This window comes from Panonychus citri, unplaced genomic scaffold (genome assembly GCF_014898815.1).
Source record: "Panonychus citri isolate SS breed McGregor unplaced genomic scaffold, ASM1489881v1 Contig00123, whole genome shotgun sequence".
NCBI classification, from domain to species: domain Eukaryota; kingdom Metazoa; phylum Arthropoda; class Arachnida; order Trombidiformes; family Tetranychidae; genus Panonychus; species Panonychus citri.
The window spans coordinates 445,071-461,990 of NW_026515528.1; the positions used below are offsets into that span (position 1 = coordinate 445,071).

Genomic DNA, 16,920 nt, shown 5'->3' on the forward strand with positions numbered 1-16,920 from the left:
TAACCTCTCCTACCTCTTCCTCCTCCTCTTACCTTCAACCTACGGCCTTTCACCCTACCCCTCACCTCTGCCCTCGAAAATATATCAACAATGTTTTTCAAGGTTCCATTATTTTTGCTTTACTGTAATTGTAACTGTAATTTTTTCCCCTTAGATTGTATTTCCAGTCTTTCTGCTGTTACCTTTGGATAAATTGTTAATCATCCAAATTATCTACTGATTTAATTTCAATTGCGATTCAATTGTTAATCCACAATAATCGCATCCTAGTATTACACTTTTTTGTCTTCGATTGATTTCCAATCATTCTTGATTTTAATTTCTTTTTTTATCATCTTTTTGATTGATCCTATTGCCTTTAGATTATGTCGATCCAAAGATGACAATTTGACTCGTAACCAATTCAATGAACATTGTTAATTGTTAACAATTAAATTTAAATATTGTACATGAATTGTATTTGTCTTTACCTTGATTATTTAATATCAACAAGTGACTGTTGATTACAATTAAACATGTAACAGTTTCATCAATATAAAAATGGTTAGAAAACTTAATTTAATAATTGAAAATCTAACATCTAATTTAACTTTTTTAACTCTTAATAGCAATGATGATCAATATAAATGAGATCTATACACTTGATCATTATCATTGTTTAATTCATGATCATGATTACATGGTTAAAATTAACAATTAAGTCCAAGAAAACGTGTAATTAACATTGAGAAAGTAAATGATTTCCAATGATGATTCAAATTAACTCACTAAAAGTAATACAAGTAACCAATTGTTTTCCAATGCAATAGTGGTAATATTAATTACAATCAACAATAACAACAATTTACCAGAGAGACAATTAGTTGTTTGTATATGTGTGGTGATTAGTTAATCACCAAAGGTTCAATAGATTCAATAACTTTGATAAGTTTACCTTTTGTTTAATCAGTAGTTTTGTTGTATTATTATCGTTACCTTAATGTCATCAATTAGTTTCTTTGTTAATTTACAATTAGCCAGGTAAATTTGATTAAAGGTAAAGAGACAATGTTAATAATGATTAATTCAGTAGATTGATCAGAATTGATTCTGATTGGGTGAATTTGGAATACAAAGTTAATCAGGAACAGAAACATTGGTAACGCCTTTTGTCAATATAAACTCACATAGGATGAGAAACTTTATCCAATCAACAATTAGTTTCCAAAAATACGCATGGGCAACAATCAAGACAATGCTTTTCATCATCATCATCTTATCCTTATCATCCTCATCTTTAGCATCCTCAGGTATCCTCATCATCATCATTGTCCATAAATTATTATTATTTTATATTTGAATTGAAAAGTTTTCAGATGAAGTTTTTATTTTCCCAAAAGAATCAAAAATTGGATAAGAAAAATATTAATTGTAATCTTTTCAAGTGATTAATTGTGATTCTGATTAGTTAATTGTATCTTTAATCATTGTGATTCTCATTAGCTTAACTTTGCTGCTTAATTATTGTTCACAACAATCAACCAATTAAACATGAATATTAATAAGAGACCAAGTGATTATCAACCGATTGTTATAAAAGGTAAGTTGATTTAATTTGATTCTAATTTTGATTGTGATGCTGGAAAATCATATAATTTGATCTGATTTAATTTGGTTAAAAGTTTTTCTTCATCGGAATTGATTTACTTAATCATGATTAACTGATAGCATTTATATTTATATTTTCCTATCATCAACTGAATCAAATTTAATTCAATTCAATTCAATTCAATTGAAATTTTGTGTTTTTTTTTCTCGGACAAACAAAAAAAAAGTTGTAATTTGATTCAATGAATTTGATATTAATATTTAATCATTGTTAATATAAATTGTTACTGGGTTTTCATTGTATATAGATTGAAAATCAGTTGATTAACTTGAATCAAATTGTTAAATTTAAGTTTTTAATTAAATTGGATGTTTACTTTTCTTAATTTCATATTCATTTTGATTCAAAGTTTATCTCAAAGTTTATTCAGCTCAATGGTGTAAATAACATTTAACTTAGAAACATGAGAGCAATCAACTTAATTAAACTACAATAGACAACAATTAATCAATCATTTATCATCATTCACATTAATCATATACTTTCCATGCTTTTCAATTATCACAACTAAATTAACAACTGAACAGTTTTAATTGTTACACTCATCAAAGTTTACACCTTAGGTTATTGATCCTCATTTGATTGTTGATTTAGTTTGATTACAAAAAGGTTTTAAATCAAATAGTTAAGCAAATTGTAACAATCACAAGCAACAATTTGACAAACCATATAAGTATTAAGTTAATTTTAGTTAATTATAAATTCAAAACAATTAAAAAGAGTAAAATATTTACAAAGAAAACGTTAGGATCATTGATCTAATTTTCTAGTTTCCTGATTTAATTGTTTATCTATTAGAAGATGATTAATTAATCTGATTGATTGAACAATTGATTTAACAATTAGCACAAGTAAATCCAGGGCAACTCAATGAGTCTTGATTAATTAAATCAAATGATTTAATTGAGAATTGAAGGTAAAACGACAAAAGAGAAAAACAAATTTTTCGAAAAACAAAAAGTTCCAATCAGTTCAATGTAACTTATATGAATCAATGTTCATTGACAGGGGGAAACAAAGTAAATGAACATGATGATTACAAGCTAATTGTTGAATATAATATTTACTCAGGCTATTAATTGGATAATAATAATGATAGTAATTTTTTACCTTCTCTCTCATTAATATTATCAGGTTATAATAATGAATCTGGGTTAAGTAAATTGAAATGCTCATCACCATCAACCTCATGTTCATTGATCTTATCTGATGAAGATGATGATGAAATTTACATCAATGAGACAACCAAAGATGCTAATTGGTTTGATTGTAAACAAACAGTTACTAATTCATCATCAACCTCAACAACACCACAAACAACAACATCATCAGTAACAACAACAACAACAACAACAACAGCCTTGGTTAAATCTTCAAATCTTTTGTACAGTTCACTTTATCCTACCTCATCTTCATCATCATCATCATCATCATCAACCTCCTCCTCTCATCTAACATATGGTTTACCTGTAAATCTAAATGATAATAATAACAATAATAAGGCTTCACCTGTAATCAGCACGCGGCACGCGCGACCAGATCATCATCATCATCATCATCATTTATCATCATCTTCACCATTATCAATCTTTGATCAACATACTGTTAATAGCTTACAATCAACATCATCAACCACAAAAAGTACAATAACATCACCGAGAACAATTAATAGCATCACTACTTCAAATGATTTAATTGCACTAAAAGTCACTGACAATTTATTATCAGCACAATTTGAATTTAATAACAAATTAAATTGTGGAAAGTCATCAATCCAACCACCACAACCTCCACCACTTCACAAACTACCACCGCCATCAATTGATAATCTACCATTTAAATCATCACCAGGTGAGTTAATTAGTTATCTACCACCCACAATTAACTAATTACTGTTTTACCAATCGACTCTTTTTGATTGTAAATCCCAACATATACAATTAAACTGTTTGTTAGTTAATCATCATCAACAATATTGCACAATTATCATTATCAACTGCTGGGAGGGTAAATTGTTATCCCAACTAATAATAACAATTTAATTCAATCTTTGATTAACTTAATCATTTACCAAGTTACATACTCTCCCTTTTAACTAATGATAACCTTCAAGGTTAATTGTTAAAGGTTACAATTAAGGTTGAACAATCAGTGATCCGTAAAGTCAGTATTGTTATCATTAAATTGAATTAATATTTATTAATGTGAAGTTAATTGTCTAATCTGAAAATTAAACTAATCAAAATATCACATTTTCCTATAATATACTTATTGATTTAATGTCTTGACAATTAAGTGATCAACAAGTTAATTAATCTTTAGCTAAGACAATTAACTAGCCAAATGAAAACAATGACAATAAAAAACAATTTACTAACCAAGGTAACTAATTAGTATCATTCATTTTGTTTTTAATCATCACAACAATTAACTAGAGTTGAATTTTTATTCTCATGTGATTAAGTGATATTCTTATTTAATTGTGACAATTAATTAATTGCAAATGTTTTCAACTAGCAAGTTGTTTTTTTTTATTTACAGAAATCAATTAATTGTTACCAAAAAAATGATGAATTAATATCAATGATGATGACAATGAACTCCAAATATTAGGAAACAATTAGTTTAATTGACAACTTATTATGATGTTAATTGTTGGCTCCAATAATTAACCATAATTGACAGTTAATTAAGTGACAATAGTTAATAAGATTGTGAACCAGGAATACAATTAATTAATATATATCTTTTTTTTGGTAACAATTAAGCTTGAAGGTTGATAACATTGTACATTATTTTTGAAAAATAGTTTAATTGTTTTAATTAATTAACTTTGCACAATCAATATGCCGATAATGTTAATCATCTTCCTGATTATTTGTGATAATTTATGATTAGTATTTAATTTTGTATCGGATTAAGTTGACTGATTTGAAGCCTTGGAAGACAATTTAATATCACCTGTCATTGATTATGATTAACTTTCCAATAATCAATTGATTAATTTGGTTGACTGATTAGCTCGTGGTAACTCGTGGTAGCAATTTAATCTTGAAAATTGATATCTGATGGAAATATTAATCAAATTAATTGTAAGGATTCAATATTTTAAATAATACAAAACCAGAATTCAATATTTACAGTTAATTGTTATAAACAATTAACTTTGTTTAGTATATTGATTTACAATTAATGTTTGATTTTTGTTTGATTTGGTGTTTTTTGCTGATTGTTTGATGACAATTGATGTTTATCAATCGTCTTTCATTATCTAACAATCAACTTAATCATTTGATAAAGGTGATTAAATATAAACAATTAACGTGAGGAAGTAAAAATGATTATATTTGAACGGTAACAATTTAAGTTAATCAAAAGATTCAATGTAACTTCAATCAATTGATATTGTGGTTCGATGACTTTTCAATGGAAAGTTCAACGAATATTTAATTGTTCTCAATGATGATGTGACAATTAACTTTAATTAGTTATTTACTTTTCTATCAAAAAAAAAACAAATTGATTGAATTTCGATAAATTTTGTGAATATAAATAATTAATTTTCTTTTCATTTCTCTTGATTCAATTTAGATTCATTTCCATTGCACTTTGAAGGTAAATCATTGATTCCAATCTATCATCCGATTCACAGATCATTACTTGATTATCACAATCAACAGACAATCAAATTAAAAGCTCTTAATTGTTACTATTCAAATTGTTCGAGTCCACAATCAATTCGTAACGAGAACACAGTTCCCAATGGGGTAACACTACCAATTAAAGTATCCGATTATTCAATAGCAAAACTTTTAGATTTACAATCAACATCTAATCCAGATGAACCTCTTAATCTAACAATTAAGTCAAACAAAAATTCACCATCATCCTCATCACTATCACCTCCAATATCTTGCTCATTATCATCATCTTTATCTCCATCATCATCATCTTTAATTACTCCTCCACCAACATCACTAAAACAACACAATCAAAAGCCAACATCAACCAAAGTTAATACAATCACATCACCAACAATTTCAACAACAATTAGTCTACCTCAAGGTTTCCATTATCCTGATGGACATTTTTATCATCAAGAAGCTCACTTATCATCATCATCTTCATCCTCATCATCAAATCATCATCATCACCATCTTCATATCAACAACAACAATAATAATAACGGTAAACTCAATGGAGACAATAACAGTTATCAAACAATCATTTCATCGTCAAGTAAAGTGATTAATTCAGATGGGAGACACTTCAAATGTAATCAATGTAATAAATTGTTCAAAAGATCATCAACTCTATCAACTCACCTACTAATCCATTCAAATACGAGGCCTTTCCCGTGTCCGTATTGTGGTAAACGATTTCATCAAAAATCGGACATGAAGAAACACACATACACACATACCGGGGAAAAGCCTCATAAATGTGCCGTTTGCGGTAAATCATTTAGTCAATCGTCAAATTTAATCACTCACACGAGGAAACACACTGGTTATAAGCCGTTCACGTGCGATTCTTGTCCCAAAGCTTTCCAACGGAAAGTTGATCTCCGTCGTCATCGGGAAACTCAACATCATTTCAAGGGCTAATCAACTAATCTCTCTCTCTCTCTTTTTTAATCTAGTTAATCCCAATACTATTTAATCCAAGCCAAAGTTTCCATAACTATATAATATCATGTTCGTAATACAATTGTTATATTAAACATAAAAATTAAGAATCAAGTCTAATGGGAAAAACAATCAACAATCTATGTTCATTCAATCAGAACACTAGTTAATCAACAATAATCATAATTCTGTGTGTAAATCAGTCAACCAGTTAGGAAAAAAGTTATTATCATCAATATAATCAAATCTTTGATTCAATTTTAACAATATCAAAAATAATAATAATAAAATCCTATGTGTGTGTATGTGTGACAATCTCAAGTTAAATTACATTATATTAATTGTTACAAGTGAATCAGAAATCATTTAATTGTAAGTGTTGTACATTTTGTTGTTGATTTTTGTTGTTTGTTAATTTTGCTTTTCTTGCTTTAGGTTCACATAATTAGCAAACAATTAACAATCAGCTTTTCACCTGTTCATGATGTAAACTTTGATGATTAGAAGACCAAGAGAGATGATTAATATAAAATGAATCAATTGTAAAATCATTAAATGTAATGATTTAGATTGAGATGATATCAATAGATTCACTTAATTACAATTTTGAGGGTCAAAAGTTGTAAAAGGAAAACCAAATCCAAATTTGTTTACATTTTTTTTTCGTTATTACAATTGTGTATTAACGGAAGTTAATTGGCCTTAAATTGGACTGAATATATTTATATAATGTATCTTCCCTCTCCGTCAGAATAACAATTAAATTGTTAGATATTTATACTATAATTAGCTTCCCTCCGGTATTGTTGTTTGATCAGCCTCTTAATTTTATGTCATTAAATATTGTATCTCCTTTGTTGATCAGATTTTTATGATATAATATAATATATAAACCATATAAATCATTACTGATTGTTACAGGTAATGTATCAGGTATTGGGTTGATTAGTTTACATTATGTCTTTTTCAGTTAATTAGAATTGTTTTGTTGATTTGCTTTTCACTGGCAAAATTGCGATTCCATTTTTAATTTGTTTTCTCGATCATTGGTAAATTTAAACAAGTTTCTCAATTAATGATTGTCGCATATTCTGTTGTATTAAACTGGGTCCGGCTGCTTCGTTTAGTTTAAATATGTTCTCAATCAGTGATAATTCAGTCGCCGTTGTATCAAATCCACAGAAAGCACTCCAATCATTGACAACCATTCCGCCGCCGATAACATCGGAACCACGATTAACTGTTCCAGCGACAAGAGGTAATTGTAGGAGTGTTGATAGTTCATTCATGTGTTCAATGTTGGTCTTTGGATGTACAAGTCCACCTAATTAGAGAGAGAGAGAGAGAGAGAGAGATGAAGAGGAGGAGAAAAACAATAGATTAGACAATCGAGTTTAAATTTCCATTATGGTTTGTATATTCACCTTGATTGGAGAGAGCACAATAACTTCCAACTAGAACTTGATCAGCAATTGTTTGTTTGAAAACTTCAACCTTTAAAGTGTCAACCAGAATTTCTTGTGTATCCTTATCAAGATCAGGGTGAACCAGAGCAACATAATCATTACAAGCGATAACATTACCAAGAGCTGAAAGTCTTTCCTCAACCCGTTGAATTTTAACAGAATCGGGAAGAGAATTTCTTAAATGTTGTAATTCTTGATCGGTTGTCGTATTAGGAACCAAAAGTCCATGTCGATTACCAACAGTTAATCTACCAACAATCCTACAACCACCAATAGATGAATGGATTACTGGAATGATATCACTTAATTCAGCTTCAAAGATGGAATAAAAATTCTGTGACCCACCAATGGCAACCAAACAATAACTATTAGTTAATTTGGCGAAAACACCAACCTCATCATTAGATTCAAATTGAACTCTAAAAGCCATGATTAACAAAAGAGATTAAATTGAATTGAAGAACAACCAAAAAACCAAACAAAGAGAGACAAAGAAAAAAAAACAGACACACAAAGATGAAGCAAGAGTTGAAAATCGAACAAGCGTCCAAGTGACTAAATAATCTAATTAAATGGTCACAACAATTAAGAAAATGGAAGAGCAATCAATCAAAACAATTCAGAGAGAAAAACAAATTAACCAAATATTTACATGCTTCTTATGAGAACACGTGACTAGTAGTGAGAATAGCAAATTCTTTTGCTATTTTAACAGCAGCGAAAGCGAAACAATAAAAATTGTTAATCTTTTGTTGTCTCCACAATTAAAGGATAATTAAAGTATCATTTTTAGACAACAATCTAAATTAATGTAATAGCTGATTAATTGTTCCACCATTTCGAAATTGTTTATTTTTTGCTCCATTCTAAATGTGATCATCTTAAATTGAGTTTTGTTTTTGTTTCGTTCTTGATTTGGTAAACATGATGGAAAATCAATCAACGGATTTGTTAGAATGTCGGATTTGTTTACAATCAGATAATTCAAAGAATTTAATTATTCCTTGTGAATGTAAGGGAAGCCAAAAATATTCTCATAAAATTTGTCTCAAACAATGGATGGATATTAAACACTCGGATAAATGTGGAGTATGTAAACAACCCTATTCAGGTATTTTCTTTACACGGAAACCTGATCACTTTTTCCACTATTTAATTGACAATGAAGGAGCTCTAATTGGTATTGTCATTGGTTCTTGTCTTTTCCTTTTCCTTTCTTACCTTGTCCTAATCGGTTATCTACAATTTTATACATCATATCAAGAGGTATCACAAGGATTACGAATCATTCTACTTTTATGGACAACATTTTACGCTCTTCTATTTGGCTTTTTACTATTTGGTGCTTTAATTGCCTTGAGAAATGGTTTCAGAATTTGGTCATCAACTCATTTCATCATGGAGATGATTCAAGATGACGATGATAATAATAGTAGTAATAATAATTCGTCTTCCGGTCAAAAACAGCAAGAAAAAATTAGCCCACCAGTTGATCTTGATACAGATAAAACTCTTCCCGTTGATCCAGTTAGTGTTGAGAAATTACCGCCATAAATTGTTACCACAGGCAAAGAATTGAATCAAAATGCTCAATATCATTTCATTTATATTATTATTATTCTTGTTGTTGTTGTTGTTGTTGTTTAACTAATTGTAAAGAAAATTGTTTCTCTTTTTAAAGTCAATTAACTCATACATTGTATATAATTTATTGTTATTATATTCTCGATGTTCAATTTATATTTACAATATCAAATTGAGTGGGAGAAGCAAAAATTCATTGTGATAAAACAAATTCAAATTCGAGACAAAAAAAAGATCAACATGATTACATGAAACGTTAATTGTAATTTACATTTTTCTCCAAATTAATTAAGAGAAAATTTCTTTGTGGAAATTGAAACCATATTGATTACAAAGGTTATGTAATTGTTTTCCCAGAACTGGAGCACCGCAGTAAAATGTTGTGACCTTACCTTTTTTCGAGACATTGATGGTATCGAACAGCTAATTATAAGAGAAGTTTTTAGTTAATTGTGGAAATTTCAAGTTAATTAGTTTACTATACTTATAATTACCTGGTTCCAATTTGGTCTTCCGGGTTTGGTTTTTGTTCGTAATCCGGTGATCAGGTCTCTCTCTTTCTTTTCGTGCATTAATCCCAATGCCAATTGCAGGCCAAGTGCTCGGATATCGGCAGCATCCAAAGCCGATGTAATGAAAATGTGAATGTCCAAGAATCGATTTTTCGAATCAATTTCTGCTTGGGTCATTTCGAGTTGAGTTAATAGATGGACAAACCATTCCAATGACTTTTGATCTCGATTTAACCAAATAAAGTCGACCTTTTTTAACCTCATGATATCGGTCGGTACAGCGTCCGACCATGAATGCTTACATTGGGGGCAAGTGTGTTTCGATTTAGCGTATCTGAACATTATACTTTGAAGAATTGAGGCAAACGGGGTCACACCGATTCCCGTTGCGATCATAACTGCGTGTTCGGTTTTGAAAATGTGAGACGATGGTGACCCGTAAGGCCCATCAAGGCGAACTGGAAGTTCAAGTGGTGTTCGAATCAAAGTTCCAGGTAAGTTTTTGAAACTCGAACCTTGTGAAGAAATTGATTTCATCGATTTTACCGATGAACTTTTTGAACTATTGATTGGCTTTGGTGTTGAACTCAAGACAACTTTTTCGCCGGTAATCATTGATGTGACCTCTAAAGCGTCGATTCGATCATTGTCCTTAAAAGCATAAAATCGAGCCTCGTCATCGTCATCGCAACACCGACCAATTGGTCGGGTAAATTGAATCACTTGGAAACTGGTTGAAGCATTAGCACTAACTATGGATCCTAATCGATCTGTAAGATCTTGAATAACTTGTCGATAGCTTGATAACTGTTCTCGATTCGTTGGTGAACGAACTTTTCCTCGACGAATCATAAACGGAGTCTCTGTAATCTCATTAGAACTCATTGATGATTGAGATGCAATCGATTTGGGTGTAGGTGGAATCGAAACCGCTAAATCTGGACATTTGACATTCACCGATGGTTTTTTAATCGAAGATAATCCGGCCTCTTCTTGTTCCAAGAGTAATGAATGCAATCGATTTGTCCATTCGCCGACAGAGCGAATATGAAGGAATATAACATCGGGCATTTCTGGAGCACTACTAATGGTGAACGGATGCCATTCCCATGAAGAGATCTTTGGTATCTGAATATAGACCCAATCGCCAGGATGATAATCGAAATGTTTAGGTCGACGAATAGCTAAATGACTAACTTTCGAAGGTAAAATTCGACATCTAACAATATAACTATTCCCAGAATCGCCCATCATACTCGAGAAATAATGAACCTTCTCGATAATGAAACAAATTCCAGGAACAGTTAACCAGATCCAGAATTTGGGTCCATGAAGAAGTAGAACTGACCAAAAGACGATGTAGAACAAATGGAAATAAGCGAATATCTAAAAAGAAAATACGATCTTTAGATTGGTTCTAAATGTTTTCTTCTTTAGCGATAAATTCATACCTCGAAATGTCCAGATTTTCTGACAAAGGGAAGCGAGGAAAGAACAAGAATAAACAAAGAACCCAAACAAACCCATCCAGTTATATTCGCAGCACCAAAGAAGAAGGTAAAATATTCTGGATGAGCGCTAAAAATCATTCGCACATAAGGTTGTCCAGTTTCGGCGGAGATTAGAGCTAAAAGTAAAACTCGAACAGATTAGAAAACCATTGAGCGAATTGCGATCAATCAAACTTACCATAATTACCGAGATGAGCGAATGTGTGAAGAAGAGCGAAAAATGTAATAATATAACCACAGAATTTATGGTATTTAATATTCTTATCGAGTGGTAGGTACGATGCAAAGCCCAAAATACGAAGTCGAGTTATACTTCGTCGTAAAATGAACAACATTATGAGAGCACAATTAAAGTTAAGAAGCATTCCTAATATAAAATAGGAAGAGAATAGAAATTAATGTTTACACCTAATTGTTGATAACAATTAAGCCAAAATTCAATGGGCACTCTGATTACCTGCACCTCTTGCGATTGTAATAAAAGGGTTCGACTTTTGTACCGTGAAATAAGCGATTCGCCAAAAGAAAAGTCCAGCGCTGAATAAAACGTAAATGGTCAAGGTGATGACACTTAGAGCGTTGTTTCTAATGTACTCAATTTGCCACAGGGACACTTTCTTAGTCGATTTTGTCGTGAATTCGGCTGGACTTAGTAACATCCATCGTTCAAATGATCGGCACATACATTCAACTAAAGCCTCGTAACGATTAAGAAGTGATCTGAATTCGACGAAGTCAATTGTTTGCGAATTGTCCTGGTCAGCTTCTTCCATAAAGGTTGCGGTCAACTGGTCAATCTCATCTTCGGTAAATTGTAGACCATTTTCTGCCATACAAGCTCGTAGTAAACATCCAACCTCGTCGAAGGACAATGTACCATCGTCTGAAAATATTCGAGGGGAAAAAATTCGAAAAGAAAAATGTAAACAGTTTTAAAATCGGTAACAATTTACTAACCATTAAAATCGTAGATTTCAAAGAGACATTTTAATTTGATTGCATCTTCGCTCTTTGCTAATTTGACAATCTTCTTAACGAGTCTCTCCTGTTCAATTGTAGTCTTGTTCTTGGTGACTAGTCGGAAAAATTTCCTCGGGAATTCGGGCTGAAAAAGGATCAAACAATTAGGAAATCCAAGCAAATCGAGAAATTAACTAATTGTTGTTGGTTAATCACTCACATTCTTAGAGGGTAAGACGTTGATAAACAATTCCTCGGTAACTGGATTATCTTTACAAATTAATTTTAATTTCTGTCTCAAAGCGGGAACACCTTGACCTATTTTGGCTTTCAATGAACTGGACAGTTAATGATAATAATTAAGGAAGACAATTAGTTAATTGTAGGGAAGAAAAGTGTCAAATGATGAGCTGATTGTTGTTGAGATTAGAATTACAGTTGATTCAATTTGATTTACTTACGATTCTCTTGGTATTTTGGATAACACATAAAGTCCATTCATTTCAACGGACGAAACAAATTGTTACAATTAGTTGAAAAGATTAATTAATTTACTTAATTGTGATTAAATTATTTGCAAATTTAAACTGAGAGTTGTTAGAGTTAAAGTTATTACAATTGTTGATTTTTGTCTTGACAACAAATTTTGAAATGTTTTCTTATTAATCTTGTCTGATGATAATCGTCTACTCATTTTAATCACAATTAGTTGATTTTTGGTTGGACAATTGAAATAATTAAATTGATAAAAGGTTTGAATATAATCAGTATTAAAGACAAATCAGATTTACTTACATTGGCTTGAATCGGTCAAGGGTCAGTCTTGTCAAGTCCATAATTTAGTTGATTAACTAACTGATGATAGAAACTAATTTCTTATTGGTAACAATTTAATTGCAATCAATTACTTGAATTTTATCAGTCAACGCCAAAAACACTGTTACAATTAAAAGGTTGATTTATTTTTAATGAAAGATTAAATCAACAATTACTATCAATGTTGATTAGCTAGTGACGATTTGATTAAGCTTAATTGTGATCCTTTTAATTGTAATTGAAACGTCAATAAAATTTGAATGAAATTAGCTTTGGATTTTAATTGTTTTCAACTGGTAATTACTGTTGAATTTCATCACAATCAGTTGATTGGTGATAAAAGTTTTCGTGAACGTGATTATCAAAAGTTGATTAACTTATCGTTATGACTAAATTAGTAAATGAATTCAATTGGCTTGGTTAGGTTTTGATACAATTAAGTGGAAAAATGATTAGTTAAATTGTTTGATTGTTTATTGAGCAATTTAGTTTTTTTCGTAACAAAATTTTGCTATGTACTTGATTAATTGTGACTACAAACATTATATTCGATAAGAAATTAAAATATGAATGTTTTGTTTTGTGTTAACTAATGAGAACAATTTAGCAATTGAAAGTTTGCTTTTTTAAAAAAAGAGTATAAAAAGTGAGATATGGAAGATGATTAACATGATAAGGAACACAATTAAGAACAATTAAGTAAAATTTGGACTTTCGTTAGTTTATCAGGCACTACACATTAGACAACCATCTTTGTTTTGAATAGAACAGGTAAATATTTCCTCTTCCGTTGGTTCCTCTGGGGTTGGTTTGGTTGATTGTTGTTTAATTGTTTGCGACATTTTTTTCTTATCAACGGTAAATTGAATAGCGTTAGCTGCGGGTTTACTGCGTAGATAATACATTCCAGTCTTAAGACCAAGTTCCCAACCATAGAAATGCATTGAGGTCATTTTAGCAACGGTAGGTCGTTCGAAGTGAATATTCAACGATTGACTTTGATCAATAAAGGCTCCACGATCGGCGGCCATTTCTAGAATATGTTTTTGAGGGATTTCCCAAACAGTTCGGTACAATTGTTTGATATCTTCGGGAATACCATCGATCGCTTGGATTGAGCCTCGGTGGAAAACAATTTTCTCCCTCATATCATCAGTCCAAAGTTCACGTTCGGTTAAATCTTTAACCAAATGATGATTGACAACTTGAAATTCACCGGAAAGTACTCGTCGTGTATAAATGTTACTGGTATATGGTTCAATCGATTCATTGTTTCCCAAAATTTGTGCAGTTGATGCGGTTGGCATGGGAGCAAGAAGTAAACTGTTTCGAAGACCATGTTTAGCGATTTTAGCTTTCAATTCTGCCCAATCCCAAAGGTCACTTGGTTCAGCTTTCCACATGTCGTATTGTAAGATACCTTGGGAAGCGGGTGATCCTTGATATGTTTCATATGGACCAAGTTCTTCAGCTAATTCACAACTTGATTCTAATGCTCCATAATAGATTGTCTCGAATATTTGAATGTTCAATTTTCGAGCTTGTGGACTGTCGAATGGATATCTCATCATGAGAAATGCGTCAGCTAATCCTTGGACTCCGAGGCCAATAGGTCGATGTCTTTTATTTGAATTTTCGGCTTCTTTGAGAGGATAAAAGTTTATGTCGATGATTTTGTTCAAATTTCTTGTGACAACTTTAGTGACTTCTTTTAACTTTTTAAAGTCAAATTGTCGGGTCGCTTCATCGACAAACTTTTTAATTGCAATTGAGGCAAGATTGCAAACGGCCACTTCACTGGGTGAACTGTATTCAACAATTTCAGTACACAAATTGGAACACTTAATGGTACCAAGATTTTTCTGGTTCGATTTATTATTACAATGGTCTTTATAAAGCATATAAGGGACACCCGTTTCCATTTGAGCGTCAATTATTGCCGACCAGAGAGATCGAGCTTTAATTTGTTGATTGTAACGTTTCTCATTTTCGTATTTGGTGTAAAGCTCAACAAATTCATCACCATAAACCTCAAAAAGACCTGGACATTTGTGTGGACACATGAGACTCCACATGCCATCCATTTTAACTCGTTCCATGAAAAGATCGGGGACCCAAAGAGCCAAAAATAAATCTCTAGCTCTCATCTCTTCTTTACCAGTATTTTTCCTCAAAGAAATGAAATCGAAAACATCAGAATGCCAAGGTTCAATATAAATAGCATAGGCACCAGGTCGTTTACCACCCTGGTTAACATAACGAGCAGATTCATTGAACATCTTTAACATTGGTATAAGACCATCAGAAGTACCATTGGTCCCAGCAATTCGAGTTCCTTTTGCTCGAATACAGTGAACATTAAGTCCAATTCCACCAGCATATTTAGAAATGAGGTTACAATCTTTAAGAGTATCCGAGATTCCCTCGATACTGTCTTCTCTCATGGTAAGAAGATAACAACTTGATAGTTGAGGTCGAGGTGTACCAGCGTTAAAAAGAGTGGGAGATGCATGAGTGAACCATTTTTGGGACATAAGTTCATAGGTTTGAAGAGCAGATTCAATGTCTTCACCATGAATTCCAACAGCAACTCTCATTAACATGTGCTGAGGTCTTTCAACCACTTTACCTTTTATTTTGAGTAGATAAGACCTCTCCAAGGTTTTAAAGCCAAAATAATCATAACTGTAAACCATCAACGATAAAAAATGAAAAGAAATATTATCAATTGAGGAAGAAAAACAAAAATAAATAAAAACCAATTACAAACATTATCAGAAATACAAGGTCATTGATATGTAGATAAGAAAAATGTTACACAACAATTTCTTAATTACATAGATAACGTGTTGATTAAATTCTGGTGGGAAATTAATCACAAAACTACTATGGTTACCTGAAATCCCGATCATAGATTAAAGCTGAATTGAGAGTCTCTGAATTGGCAATGATAATTTGATATGTTTTCTCAGCAATCATGGGTGAAGGAGATTTAGAATCAGCATCATACATTTTGTAAAGATCTTCGATAACCTCGGTGAAATTTTTCTTCGTCTCTTTGTGTAGATTACTAATGGCGATTCGAGCAGCAAGAATGGCATATTCATGGTGTTGCGAGGTCATACTAGCACTAATTTCAGCAGCCAGATTATCCAATTCAACGGTAGATACACCAGGATATAGACCATCAATAACCTTTCTAGTAATCGCAGGTGGATCAATAAAATCCATGTTCAATCCATAGCAAAGTTTAGCTACTCGAGAGGTAATTTTATCATACATAACCGATTCTTGTCGACCATTTCGCTTGACAACGTACATCTTATTAGGAGACATTTTCGTTATTCACAAGATTCAAAGGATTAAAGAAGAAAAAAAAAGAAACAAAACAATTTCGTTTAATGAGGAAAGAGAGAAAAAGATAAGTTCAAGGAAAAAGATGCAAATAAAAGCAAGAGTTTAAGTAAGTGAATGAGAGAAAATGAAGAGAAAAAGTTAACTGTTTCAGTTAACTGAAACAAAAGAAATTATCACGAGGGAGAAGAAAAGGGTGAGGTAATTAAGATGGAAGATGGAAGATAACGGATGAGGTAGTTAAAAAGAGTTTAAAAATCAAATTAAAAAAACGGTCAAAATGAGAGAGAAACAATTTTTACAAGATGAGAAAATGATGAAAGAACAATTTTCATCTTCTAAGAAAAAGAATAAGAAAAAACCGCCAAAAATTCGATTCGAAAGTGGCTCCATCTATTCGAAAAACAGTTATTCCTTTTGAGCGGAAAATTTTGTTTCATT

At 31.4% G+C, this 16,920-nt stretch overlaps 5 protein-coding genes across 8 annotated transcripts; 2 read left to right on the forward strand and 3 right to left on the reverse strand.

Moving 5' to 3' along the window:
• Window positions 1–1,388: 1,388 nt before the first annotated feature.
• Window positions 1,389–6,820, forward strand: LOC128390581 (uncharacterized protein DDB_G0271670-like). The gene is made up of 3 exons (XM_053350327.1): window positions 1,389–1,579; window positions 2,783–3,499; window positions 5,240–6,820. The coding sequence occupies exons 1-3, from the start codon at window positions 1,531–1,533 to the stop codon at window positions 6,253–6,255; spliced, it is 1,782 nt and encodes a 593-aa protein (XP_053206302.1). The 5' UTR covers window positions 1,389–1,530; the 3' UTR covers window positions 6,256–6,820.
• A 317-nt stretch (window positions 6,821–7,137) lies between these two features.
• Window positions 7,138–8,349, reverse strand: LOC128390582 (eukaryotic translation initiation factor 6-like). Its single transcript, XM_053350328.1, has 2 exons — window positions 7,701–8,349; window positions 7,138–7,600 (listed from the first exon to the last, which is right to left on the reverse strand). The coding sequence occupies exons 1-2, from the start codon at window positions 8,170–8,172 to the stop codon at window positions 7,332–7,334; spliced, it is 741 nt and encodes a 246-aa protein (XP_053206303.1). The 5' UTR covers window positions 8,173–8,349; the 3' UTR covers window positions 7,138–7,331.
• Window positions 8,350–8,506: 157 nt separating this feature from the next.
• On the forward strand, window positions 8,507–9,484 carry LOC128390583 (E3 ubiquitin-protein ligase MARCHF11-like). 3 transcript variants are annotated; one of them, XM_053350329.1, is made up of 2 exons: window positions 8,507–8,922; window positions 9,007–9,484. In XM_053350329.1, exons 1-2 carry the CDS (start codon window positions 8,667–8,669, stop codon window positions 9,294–9,296), a joined length of 546 nt encoding a protein of 181 aa, XP_053206304.1. In that variant the 5' UTR covers window positions 8,507–8,666; the 3' UTR covers window positions 9,297–9,484. The 3 variants fall into 3 exon arrangements, with proteins under 3 accessions (XP_053206304.1, XP_053206305.1, XP_053206306.1); XM_053350330.1 differs by having other exon boundaries at window positions 8,507–8,853; XM_053350331.1 differs by having other exon boundaries at window positions 8,507–8,831; window positions 9,009–9,484.
• Window positions 9,428–13,255, reverse strand: LOC128390579 (NADPH oxidase 5-like). 2 transcript variants are annotated; one of them, XM_053350325.1, is made up of 8 exons: window positions 13,105–13,255; window positions 12,530–12,647; window positions 12,307–12,454; window positions 11,807–12,232; window positions 11,528–11,716; window positions 11,290–11,465; window positions 9,821–11,224; window positions 9,428–9,749 (listed from the first exon to the last, which is right to left on the reverse strand). In XM_053350325.1, the coding sequence occupies exons 1-8, from the start codon at window positions 13,143–13,145 to the stop codon at window positions 9,615–9,617; spliced, it is 2,637 nt and encodes an 878-aa protein (XP_053206300.1). In that variant the 5' UTR covers window positions 13,146–13,255; the 3' UTR covers window positions 9,428–9,614. The 2 variants fall into 2 exon arrangements, with proteins under 2 accessions (XP_053206300.1, XP_053206299.1); XM_053350324.1 differs by lacking the exon at window positions 13,105–13,255 and adding an exon at window positions 12,771–12,981.
• Window positions 13,256–13,581: 326 nt separating this feature from the next.
• On the reverse strand, window positions 13,582–16,704 carry LOC128390580 (ribonucleoside-diphosphate reductase large subunit-like). The gene is made up of 2 exons (XM_053350326.1): window positions 16,022–16,704; window positions 13,582–15,810 (listed from the first exon to the last, which is right to left on the reverse strand). The coding sequence occupies exons 1-2, from the start codon at window positions 16,459–16,461 to the stop codon at window positions 13,851–13,853; spliced, it is 2,400 nt and encodes a 799-aa protein (XP_053206301.1). The 5' UTR covers window positions 16,462–16,704; the 3' UTR covers window positions 13,582–13,850.
• Window positions 16,705–16,920: the final 216 nt, after the last annotated feature.